The sequence below is a fragment of the Paralichthys olivaceus genome, chromosome 20 (assembly GCF_024713975.1).
Source record: "Paralichthys olivaceus isolate ysfri-2021 chromosome 20, ASM2471397v2, whole genome shotgun sequence".
Lineage (NCBI taxonomy): Eukaryota > Metazoa > Chordata > Actinopteri > Pleuronectiformes > Paralichthyidae > Paralichthys > Paralichthys olivaceus.
In genome coordinates, this window is record NC_091112.1 from 10,850,395 (window position 1) to 10,863,540 (window position 13,146).

General features: G+C 41.0%; 1 protein-coding gene across 1 annotated transcript in view; it reads left to right on the forward strand.

Moving 5' to 3' along the window:
- Positions 1 to 13,146, forward strand: part of ctnnal1 (catenin (cadherin-associated protein), alpha-like 1) — a 46,182-nt gene that overhangs the window by 13,190 nt on the left and 19,846 nt on the right. Inside the window, exon 2 of the mRNA XM_020090885.2 lies at positions 12,929 to 13,118. Within this exon, the coding sequence (XP_019946444.1) occupies positions 12,929 to 13,118 (190 nt within the window). The remainder of the gene's footprint in view (positions 1 to 12,928; positions 13,119 to 13,146) is intronic.

A 13,146-nucleotide genomic window follows, 5' to 3' on the forward strand; every position in this document is an offset into this window, starting at 1 on the left:
TGATGGAGAAAGTCATCTGGCAGGTTGCACATATTTACAGTTCCACCTCTTAGATTTCGACACAGGTACTTAATCAATCTTTACTGATTACCCAGAAAATCCTCACCGAGATAATTATGAAACAGATTGAAAGATACAGTAGGACCTCATTAGGGGCTGGAATCTACCGCACTCTCATATCCAGCACAAAGAAATTGTGAAGGGGACAATCAAAGTTTAGAGTCAGCTAGTTACAAAGAACAAAGTATGAACAGTGCTCTGGGCCACATTGTGTTTTTCGGCGGGGTCTTGAGGTTTCAAAGAGAGAGAGAGAGATTTGTCACACAACCTATGTAAATTAGCTTCTTTTGAAGGTGATTCATCTTACATGGTGAAACGGATCTAATTTATTCAACCCATAGGAAAAAATAGTTTTCATCATTGAGTTTATGGAGCATGTATTCCCTTATACCCGATACAGAATGCCATGCACCTTTCCGATAATAGGATTTAGTCAGTTACTCATTAATTGCATGTGGCAGTCTGTATTTGTAGTCTGTAAGTTTTTGTTTCTTTTCTTTGCCTCTTATCTTCCTGGAATGGAACCACTTGCCAACTGCAATTTTATATGAATATTGTATTACAGAGCTGCAAGTCATATTCAATCAGTGAAATGAAACACGACTTGTATCCAGGCAAAGGCTGTCTTATATGACATGATATGTGGAAGTGGAAACTTTCCCCTGACAGTAGCCAGCATCTGAATCTGATGATGAGATTGGCATCCTTCTCACAGACAGATGTGACGTGTGACGTCTCCATGTTTATGTGCTGTGTTTTGCTTGCTTTGTTTGGTTCCTTTGCCAAATTAAACAATATCCTTGAACCAGGGAGAAGTATGAACTGAAGCCGTCATCTCCACGTGAATTAACCTGGTCTTCTATTGAACAAAGAGCCCAGTGTAGCCTGCAGAAATGTATTACTGCATTCTGTGTACTTTTCCAATTGGATGGGATCCCATCTGCATTGCCCTCCTGCCCGGGCCAGAGATGTGTTTGATTAGACATCTTGTATGTTTTGTGAAAACTGTCGGGCAGAGCAACCCAGAGAGTATCTCCCCTTAACTATGACTTGCATTACATGGAATTTTACATCTGTCTGAGATAAGCAGGAAGCAGTGTGTTTTGGTTATTCACTCCCTCTAAAACTACATCCTGAAGTTTTAGCTATTGGTTTTTTGTTTGAATTAAACCAACAAGATAAAACTTGTCTTAAGAGGTACCAGAGGGTGTATTTTGTTAGTTTTGGACATAGCAGAGCTAACAGTTTACCTTTTTTTTTTTTTTACAGTGTTTTTACCCAGGTAAGCTACATAGCTGCAGTTAGCATTCAGCAAGAAAGCACATAATTGTATAATATTAAAATATCAAAATAATCTCTAATACTGCTCATTAAAGATGGGTGCACAGCAGTTTCAATTGCAAGTGAGGTGCTTTGATAATACAGGGCTTTTCAGTCATGCTCAAAAAAGCCTTCACCTTTGGATGCCTGGTGGTACTGTGTTTACATATCTGACATTAGATTAGACATTTTTTATTCACTATCCTCCTGTAAGTATTGTGAATGAAAGAAACCAGCTTGGTGAACTATAATAGCAGTGTGTCATGGGCTGCTGCTCTCCAAACAGAGGAGATCGATTCCCCTGCTCCCCTTCCCTTCTTAGTTAACCTTGGATTGTGGTTAACGGAGCAAAAATTGATCCCCAACCAAGTTGTGTTTGTCTACCCCCCCAGCAAGGACCACTGAATCAGTGGTCCCTCACACTGTCTCGAGTCCGATCCCCAGTGCCGCTCTTATCTGAAACAGAATTTTTAGATACAGTATAAAGTAAGCTGGTGAAGATTCATTTTCCCTTATTTCCTTTGCAGTGCATCTCAGCCGTGCCTTCTGGTTTTCTCCATCTTAGCTGTCCTCTCCCTCTCCTTATTTACTGTATGCCCTCTCTGCCATTCTTCAGTCTATCTCTCCATCACAGCTGTCTGTTTTTCTCCCAGGTTTATCATTCTCTCTTATCAGCTGCTGCTGGTTTCTCTCGGCTTCCTGCATCTCATATCAGTCCGACTGATAGCTCTGTAGCAATGGTCCAGTTTCAACAGACCAGGTCAGCATGGCCCTGTAATGCATCTTTTATTTAAACGATTAATACTTCCACTCTGATATGAAGCACGGTTTTAATGCATATGGGAGCCAAACATTTAAATGAAAGTGCACTAAGGGCATTAGTAATAAAAGATTAATGTTTTAATAAAGATGGATTTGATTTGGCTTGTCAAAGTTTGTCATAACTACAGCTGGCTCGGGTCAGAGTGACTCTGGAGAGCTCTCTGCTCAGCACACTCAATGGGCCCACTTAAGACTTGATAGATTTCCCATTATTTTTAGACAGCCATGATAGAGTACCAGGTATACACAGCCTGTTCTGTTTTTCTTTTAGCTTCTACTTCCTGAGTGGAAACACTACTCCTGCTATGGCACATGAATGGTAAGGTGGTCCACTACGAAGCCCCGGAGATGAATACTTCTCTTCATGTGAAACAATCGCAAAAATGTAATCTGGAAACCCTGGGCCATGTTTCCACCCCTTCTATTTGAAAATCCGCCTCAGAGAGTTTTCACAGAGGCTGTGAACACTTGATCCATGGCAAAGCACCAAGGATCGATGCCAGGCCGTAATACCAGGCAATAAGTGGGATTATATTTGTCGTTTATTTGACAGTGAATGTTCCTTTGGAAAATATGAGTTGAGTTTATTGGTTTGTCTACTGTGTGCCAACCTACAATCTATCTTGTTGTGGTGTTTCTGCTTCTGTGCATTCAAATAGCAAAAATAAGTTTGCTATGTAGAGCCAACTGCCATTCACAATCTTAGCAAGTGGCAGAAGAAGCAACTGGAGTCCTGGAAATGGATTCAAAATAAATTTGTTTTAATTTAGACTCACTGTAGTTTGTAGCATTCATAAGCTGTTTGTATAAATCTACTTTTGACATTATTGTGAAGTCTGAGCCAAAGGAAGTCTCCATTGTCAGCATAAAACATATGTTGATTGATGTACTCATTGTTAAATTGGTTTTAGTGTCTTGTCCAGTAAAACAAATCTGCATTTTCGAATATATTCAAGGGGCTTCCTGGTTAGTCAGCTAATATTGCCAAGCTTGAATACCTTATACACACAACAAAAAAATGATGATGCACACTGCAGCAGCACTTGCTGTGATGTCGTGGTGCGACAGAAGCCGGAACCAGAGGGAAAAATAGCGTTTGACACGTTGCTGCGTTTTGAGTCATACGAGGAGCCTGGAGCAAAACATTTCAGTTGACTACGCAGGGGTCAGATGCCACCTCAGCTTAAACGGGACAGTCACGGTCACCTGTGGAGCTGAAACTGCAAAGAGAACAGATACAACGGTTAGGTTAGCAAATTAGCTGCTCAAGTCCCAGGCCAGGAACAGAACAGTAATTAAACACATTGCTCAGGCTTTCTTCATGGGATGTTATGGCTGGGTTCTCGGTTTTTTGGTTCACTACTGAAATGTGTCCAGTATTTAAAAGTTGCCAGGTAATGATTGAGCCTGGTTTGATCGTTCTTCAGTCTTGTTAACTTAATGTTGTAATCCAAAAATCAGGAACAACTAACTTTAGACTTTGACCAACTGTCCACACAAATTTTTCCTTTGCATCTGGGCATCTCTGGTGTTTGATTTACTTAGTGGTCTTTCCAAAGTGCAGATTTTTTATAACTTCTGTTTCCATGTATACATGTGTACATGTACAACTAAGGAAACAATGACATCACAGCTTACATTGTGCATGTTGCTTTGTTTAATGAGCTTGTGCCTGCAATGGCGGCAATGAACCGATTTCTCTATAATTGGTCAGCACTGCTAGGTCAAATTAAAAGTTTGCAGCTAGATTTAGCAACATTACCAGCATTCACAGATATCTGCCTCACCCAGCATAGCGTTATTCCCTGGTATGTGATGGATAGTCTACTTTATTGCCACCTACTGGCTTGGCATGCTTATTTGAGCATTTGTTGTCATTTTAGTGTTCCCCTTGAGACCAAGATATTTTGCACAACGGATGTCATGTGGACAAATCATTTTTTTAAAAGGAGGGGAAAATATTGGTTCCAAAAATATCTGCAGTAGTGTTGACAATGCTTAAGGCACAGTGGAGACCCTATTAGAGCTTAATGCTGTTTGGAGCATGCACTTCGAGTTGCTGTGTATCTGATGTTGACCCCTGTGGTATATGCTTCCCCAGGTAGAACGGAGAGGTCGCAGATGAACAGTTGAGACAGCCAGAGGGAGTTTGACCCAGCAGTCACGTTGTGTTTCGGGCTCTCAAACTCTCCACTACTTGGTTGACCCCTCCCTGACTTTCCCTTTGTCTCCCTCTGTCTGTCTCTCTCTGTCTCCCTCCCACCTACTATTCAGAGAGTTACGTTAGCAAGAAGGAATGAAAAGAGGTATTGTGCTCTGTTGAATGCAATCTCTGTGTGTGTGTCAGTGGCTGTCCTTTCTCTACCCTAGCACTGTGCAACTATGCAGACACCAAAGCCTTGGCATGCCACAGTTGTCAGAGGAGCAAGGTGCTCATTTTAACCAGCGTTATATTTACCTTTATTTCCAAATGTCAGCCTCAAAAAAAGTTTCTCAAGAGTTAAAGATCTCCATTTGAACATTCTTACTTTTACACAAATGTTTTTACTCTTGTAGGCAGTTGAATATTTCCTAGTAAAACACCACTGTACATAATACATTCCCTTATAGTCATGGCTTTGCATAATGTTTTGGAACAGAGCCCAGGACCACAATACTGTGTCTGCTAACATACTAGCAGTGCACGTGTGGTCTCTCTATCTGCAGCACGCAATTGGAGGAAGTAGTGATTGTTTATACTGAGAATGAGGACATATCTCATCATGCCCCCAACATGAGGGCTTTTAAAAAAGAAGGAACATGATTAGTGGAAAAAAAGTGTCCACTCATACAGTGCATTTAACAGTGTTTTTGGACATGTACAAGTCATGCATTAGCTGTAGGGAAGTACACCAAAACCTTCGATACTCATTTATTACTGAAACATAATTAATAAAAGTGCACACTGAATCACGGAAGCTCATTCAGCTTAAGACTTTTTAATGACAGAAAAGGTGTAAGGAGGCTTCTTGTGTTTAAACAGCACTCATCTTTGAGGAAAATACTTCTTTCGATGAATACATTTTTTTAATGAAAAACATCAATTTAAAAGGATTGTACTGGCACTAGTATCAAAATATTTCTAACACTACACAGCAGAGTCTGGCACGGGTCCATTTTTGCAGACCAGCACCCTCAAAGTCAAGGGGCAAAGTGTCAGAGGCTTTCACAATAACAGAAATCCTTATAAGTTAGTCCTCTCTTGCTGCATTAAGTTTATTTTTCCCCCACTGCCTTTACCTGTGAATTTTTGAGAACACATTTATCATCCAATGTTTTGGAGGTTACCCAGAAAACCCGACTTGTAGCTGTTTCACAAGTAATCATTGTGCTGCTATTGATATTTTTTTTCTTTCACCTCTTTGTAAAAGGCCTTGATCACGCATCTGTAGGAGACTCTGTATGTGTCATTCAGAGTCTCACGTCCCGATTGAGTAGTTGGTTATAGCGACCTAGTTATTATTCCTCTGTGATAACCTTTCTCTCTGGTGTATGCCGAGGATTGAACCTGCCAATCCACAATATTCAAATGTCATCGCTGATTGCTGAGCCAAAGCTCGAAGGCCAAACAGTGCCCTTTTCCAATACATTTCCAACAAGGTACTTGTTTAAAATCCAAAGGCATTTATCTGCTATAGCCTATACGTCTTTCAGGTTGTCTTTGCAGTCTACCAGCCCTTCTATCTGTTTGTCTGTGTGTGTGTCTGTGAGCCCAAGTGCCTGCTTTGCACACCCCCACTTCTCTCTGTCTACCTCTATCAGTGTCCGCCTGCTCCTCTGTCTCACTGGCTGCACGTCTGTTGGCCTACATGAGCGAGTGGACTAAGGTTTGTGTCATGTGCTCGTCTCCTGATCTGTAACCTTTGTCACATTCCACCCTCCGTCTCACTCACCCAATGTTTATTGTGTCTGTAGTGACTCCGAGCATTACACGGATACAAAATGCTTTATTTAAAACAAATGCTTGACATTTTGTTCAACACTTATTTGCTCCCCTGCTGAGAGTTAGATGAGAAAATGTCCCGACGATACAGGAAACAAATATTAACTAACAAGCAGGTGAAGCTTTTTAAATTGTGAATAAAACAGGCAATGGTATCATTTAATGATTTATCAAATGTAATGATATTAAATTATTAGTTGAAATAATAAGCTTTACAGTTCTCGTGTGGTAATGAGTTCAGTTTTCCCATACTTAGTGGGGATTATAAATTATGTAAGAACTAATAGTAATAGGATTTTGTTCTTATCCCACCTGACGCGGTGGGATAAAAAACATGAATTTAACTTAACACGTTACAACAAAACTATTATTGTGCATTGATATCAAATTAACGCTGCAATCATTGTGGCAACGAAGAGAAAAAGCAGCGTTCTCATGCAACAGCAAAGTTCAATAAAAGGTAAAAATACATGGAGACGCTTCCCTTCGGGCATAAATACACAAGAATGCAGATCTGTTTGTTGGGTATGCTGCATGGCCGCCAGCTTGCCTGTCTGATGGCCTCTTCCCACATCCATCACCTGCTCTGTGTGTTGTACCCCTCTCCCCCCTCTGCTTCTTTTCTTTGGAAATCAGTTGCTATTATCCTTCTCATCCTGTGGCTGTATAGGCAGTCACCAGTTCAACTATCTTTTCTTTGGAATTATCTGCCTTGCTGCGTAAAACCATCTGTGTGCCATCAGTTCACAGCGTCTACTACTACAACTGCCAAATCACTGCACCCTCCACCTTTGTCCGTGGGAAATTTTGTGTGTGTGTGTATGTGTGGGTAAGTTAGCGTATGCACACAGGAAACAGAGAGATAGAAAGTAGAGTTCACTAGTTGGATGCAGCTATGAAATGTTAGGACTTTGGGCTCCTGTCAGTGGTTTGCGGAGCCTTTGCAGGACCCAGGGCCATCAAATCAAACTGATTTGAGGTCATTTTGTCTCAGGATAGATTTAGAGGAGTGTGATATTGGTGCTTTCTGTGTGACCCCCACCAGTTCATTACAACAAGTCTCTGTACTGATAAGGCTCACTTTCTCTATCACTTTCTCTCCTTCTGTCATTCTGTCTTCTCTCCCCACACACACTCACGAGTTGACAGACTGTGTATGTGTGTTCTCATTTTTGTAACCTCTTTGGGTCCTTTTCCAACATAAACATTGACCTCCTCTGAACCAGAAGATCTCCTTGGGATCAAAGCCTGGTCCTACTGAGGCAGAACATAATTCCTGATCTCAAGGTTAGAGTTTGGGGGAAGATCTGAATTGTGGTTAGGTTAAGGTTAGGGTTAGGCATGAATTGGTCATGGCTAAGACAGGAAAAAGGTTTTGGTTTAGCGGTCCACAATGAATGGAAGTCAATGCCAAGTCCTAATAAGGAAACCTGTAGGTACTGTATGTGTGTGTGTGCATGTGTGGCTACATATGCAGTGTAATTCCAAAAGAATGCATGACCAGTGGAGGCTGCATATGGATGCAGTTCAGCTTTGCTTTCCTTCTAAATTAAATGGCTGCAGTGTGGTTTTAATTTAACAAGGTACAACAGAGAAAGTAGAATGCTCACATTGGCCGCTTATACAGCTCTTCCCATTGTGTCTGAAAGCAGCTTAAATAGCATTAAGTGAAAACATCTTACATTTGCTATATGCATATATCATGCGTGTTTCACTAATGTTTTTCATTTTTAATGACTGGTGTATCAATTTCATAAATTGTGGTCAGTGTGTGCATTGTGCACTTGAAATTAGGACTCTACCACTTAGTAGACTTAGTTCATAGTAGAATGTAAGTGCATATGAGTAGCTCTTTGAACACACATTTGCAGTACTACCCTAAAGGAGGCTGCTTAAACCTTGTTACTGTACTTTCACAGAGAAAACTGCAAGAAGAGAGGTGGTTGAAGGTAGGAGGGAAGTCACTAGGGAAGGAAAAACAGGGATGACACTAGATACTATAGATCAACTGATGTTCCTTTTCTCCTCATCCTTCTGTACCTGCTCTCCTCCCAACTCCCTCATATCTCCATTGACCGGCACTGCATCAAACTCAGGCCAATTTAGAAGGTATTTGCTCTCCCATTAAAGTGCATGTTCAACGCTACTTTCATCCCTTTCCTCTAATGTTTTTTTCTCCTCGTGGTCCCCAAGCGAACAGCCAGCCACATCTTCCCTTACATCAATAAAGGCCAAATAAAATTCTGCTTTTTTAAGGGCACCACAGTTTAGACTCCCTGCAAGACAAAAATAATGTCTGGAAACCTCCAGGAGAAACCCAAACGGAGAACACAAACATCCAGATCATCTTATTTCTGGGTGCAGTTCTCCCTGTAACAGTGATCCCATTCTAGTGATGGACCGGAATGAGATCTGGAAGTTTTTCTTCTTTCTCTGTTTGTTTTAACAAAGTGATCCACATGCTGTAGAAAGCGTGAGGTGCAGGGAAACGGGAGGAAAGCAATGTTACTGGGGATTTACTGGAGATGCAGACAAAAGTATTTTGACAGTTTCATCTTATCAGCAAGTATAAAGTTAAACCTCCCTTTTTTGTTTTTTCTCTGCCATGTAGCCTTTTCTCCACACTATCCAATTATTTCCTGCCCCATACACAAAACATTTATTCAAACACATTCATACAGCAGGACTGCAGCAAAGTAAATACTTAAATCTGCACACACACACACATTCGCATGCTTAAATAGACAAAAATGAGCAGTGTTGTTATGATAGATGCATGGTTTTTTTTTTTCCTTCACACCCCCAGCTTCACACATGGAAATCCTTGTTGCTGACTTGTAATGGATACATGATGAGTTCCTTTGCAGGCAAAGTAACGCTTAAAAGGAAGAAGAGAGAGATATAAATTAGGCAAATAAGCCAGGCCAAGCAATTATCGTGCTGAATGTTTACAACGTGTGTTTAATAAAGCCCCCCCCCCCATGAAAAGAAATTAAAACAGGCAGAAAGAAAGTGACTGATAATGGCAAACTTTCTCCCAGCATTGCCATTCAGTGAAACTCCATCAGTAGCCATGGGAGGCAGCCACAAATGTTTCCAGCTTTTGTTACCCAATGATTTATAGTCGGTCACTGTGTCCTTGAGGTGTTAGTGTAGATTTCCTGCAAACCAATGGGTGGGCTCTGTTACTGTATTGTGTTGCTCAGAGTGGGCTGTTGATGTGGTTTTTTATGGTATTGTGATCGTCCTCCTAATTATAGAGAACAAAGAGCTGAGAGGTGAATGGTTTGGTTGACTGGTCGTGTTCCGGGGGAGAAGGCAACGAGAAGGAGATGGAAGGCAGAGAGCGGGTCTCCTCTGAGAGACTCATACACTGTGATAGAAGACTGTGAAGACGCAGGGTTTTCCATCATGTGATACATTTTTCAAAGCAGTAAACGACAAATTGCCCACTTAACAATAATATACTGCCATGTATATTCCTGCAGTGCCTCCAACATTCATCACACTAGAAAGCACATTAAATCGTTTCTGTGTCCAAGTCGAGAGCGTAACGTTTTATTAAGGTGGTGGAAGCGTTGAGCTAGAAGAAACAAAACAGTTGGAGGTCCAACTTTGCATCCAAAGCTAAATTTGTGCTCATTTCACGGATTTCATGTCACATAAATCCTCTGTGGTTTTTGCAGGCTCTGAGCTGGATGCTGTTTGGTTGGTAATGCTCATTGGCATTCAACCACTGCTGGTGTGCAGCAGAGCACAGCGGCATGTTATAAAGAGAGGGGTTTGTTGAACAGAGAGAATGAGTAAACTGCAGCAAAATATTAGTAAATACACTGTAAAGCTTGGAATCGAAACTCTGGACTTTGTGGCCACATAGAACAACTGAAACTGAAAGCTGGTCTCACCAGACTCATCTGAGTCAGGTTTCCACATTCAGTGATTCATGTCTTGATTTAAATACTAAACTCTTTTTTTTAGTTTATTTCATATTTCATATTTGTGATTATGACGTGTATTTTACATTATAGTTACTTACTTTTATTGAATTTCTCTGTTTGTTAACCCATGTAAAGTGTCTTTGAGCATCGTTAAAAGCTCTGTATAAATAAAATGTATTATAATTATTATTATTGTTATTACTGTTAATTAGGCAAACGTGTATAGCTATTGTTGTGTTGCAGCATTTAACATAGGGGAAGTTTTCAGTTTTTAAGCTTTTTTGTTTTCTTGTAAACAAAGTTTACATTCGGTAAATCATTGAGAACACAAAAACATTGCTGTCAGTACTAGTGGTCAAACTTCACATTTTATTACTTAACTTACTTGTGTCTGTATAATGAGGCTGACACAAGTTTCGTTGATACACACAAACACAAAGTCCTGTCTCATGCGATGGCATTGTATCAATATTATGTTCTCTCCACCCTGCTCTGTTCCTGTTTGCACAGCCCAGTCAATGTTCCCACCCACTGATCGCTCATGACGGAAATCCCAGACAGTAGTTATTCTCTGCTCTCTCTCTCTCTCTCACTCTCTCTCTCTCTCTCTCTCTCTCTCTCTCTCTCTCCCTCTCTTGCTCTATTTGTCTTTCACAGCCACACTGTCTTAAACTTGTTAAACTAACCTCAGCCTCCTCAGCTGTCGCAGTCTTTCTCACAAAGGAAGATGTGTAATTAGGTTTTCTGTTGATGTCACTTTTGACCCTCTTCTGTTTCCCTCTTTTTCACTCGTCACTTTCTCTTCCTCTCTTCCTCTTGACGTCTGCTTCAGAGGAACTGGTGTGTGTATAACTACACTAACTACACACATGCACACACACTTTTCTCCCACTCTAAAACCATTACAACCAATTTGACAAGATTTTAAATGGGAGCTGATGCTGATATTAGGGTGTAGAAAAAAATGCATATATAATTTATACTTGTTTCATCAGAGAAAACTTCATTTGCATCTGTATAAGTTACGTTTGGCGGTATGACACTGTTCTGGGACCTCCCTGTCCTTCCACTTGCATAAACATGGAAAGCCTGATTAAGACAGGGAGAGCGGCAGCAAGACTTCCAAGGGAAACAGTAGAGAGCGGGCATCAATGACAACAGAATTGAGACTGAATAATCAAACGCAGCATGAAAAAAGGGGGAGCTGGGGTGGAAGTGGGTCGCAAAATGGCTTTCAGAGGACGCAGAACAAGTGAGCAGGCTGAAGCAGCTTAAATAAGGCGACTTGTCTGAGCTTTGCCAATAAATGCGTGGATAAGAGTCAGCTGAGCCCTCAGCTCATGTAGCTGTGAATCCTCATGTCTGAGAAGCTGCATTTTTCAGTGTTTTGCAGATTTAGCCGAACAAGGCTTTTTTTTCAAGGCAATGCAATTTAGAGATTCTTGATGAAACTGTTGGTGAGGATGATGTGTGATGCACAGTTTTACTGTGGCTTATGGCTTAAGAAGTTGGCTTTAGCATTGTTTTGCTCACAGTAAGATGTTTCATTTGAGAAAAAACTAAATTGTGAAAGCCTTACATTCATGCTTCAGGAGGTCCAAACAATTCTTATTTTTTTTACGCTAAATAATAACATACATTTATCTCAGGACACTTTACTTTGAGAAAACCCAACAGTTCCCATAATGAGCAAGCACTTGGCAACAGTAGGGAGGAAAAACTCCCTTTTACAAGGATTAAACCTCACACACAGGGTGGGCGACCATCTGCCTCCACCAGTCGGATTGAAAGGAGAGAAATGGGGGAGAGAGGAAAGCGAGGATAAAAAAGATGGGAGAGTTGTGTAACTGCTCTTTTTAAACAAAGTCAAACTGGTTGATAATAATAGCAATTCTCAAAAATAATGTTATGATGTGATCAATGATAACAGCAGCAAAGATAATAAAAACTTTCAGAATATTTTTAGCCATTTGAGGTCCATAATTGTTAAACATTCCCAGCTGACACACACACACACACACACACAGAGGCAAAATCAATAAATAATGAATGGTAATTGGCTCATCCATACATAATTGATACTTTCAGTTACCACTAAGAAGCCCCACCTGAGTATGTTTCTGTGTACCCAGTGGTGCACTGTCACATATATGTCACACATGACAGGAATGACTTTTCCCATCTGCTGGGTCTATCTCTGTTCTTCCACGTGATTTTTCTGAAACATATTGTGTGAGCGATGTTGGGTGGCTGTTAATGTTTGGAGACATGCTCTCTCTCTTTCTGACACATTGCCGGCTATTCACATGCTGTACATCCTTGAATGTTATCTCCACCTGTCGCTGCACTGGCAGGAAACCCTTCTCTTGCTTCAGATAAGCAAATGTAGTGCACGCTCCAGACTCACTGTGCTTCCTTATCAGGGATGTTCTTTAGATGAATAACAGCATATTTTCACTGTTGTACAAGGAGTCATGGTTCTAGTTTAGCAACGTGCAACTTTAAGCAACTTTTATATTTGTTTATCTTCCCTCCAGGCACAGACCAATCAATGGAAACATGACCTAACTATGCAGCAGAGAATACCAGAGATGCTTCTTACTCCCTGTGGGAAATGTTGACATAGCCTTTGAGAAATCAATTAATTGCTTAATCATTTATCAAACAAAAAGGCCAAACATTGACTTGTGTGGATCTGCTGTTTTTTCTGTTTCATGTTATTGTGAAGTACAAACAATTAAGTGAGAGAGTTATTTTCTTCAGACATAAATAACACCCGTTGGCTTCTTTTCTCACATTCCGGCAGATCACCACTCTGATCAACCATAAAGACAAGCCCAAGAAGTCTGAGCGCACCCTGGCAGCCATACACAGGGTGGGCCAGGCAGTGAGTGTGGCGGTGGGACGCTTTGTTGCTGTTGGGGAAGCCATCGCCACTGAGAACCAAGAGCTGAAGGATGAAATGGGCCAAGCCTGCTTCGAGGCACGCAGAGCAGGTAAGTTACTCTGGCTTGATCTCATTAT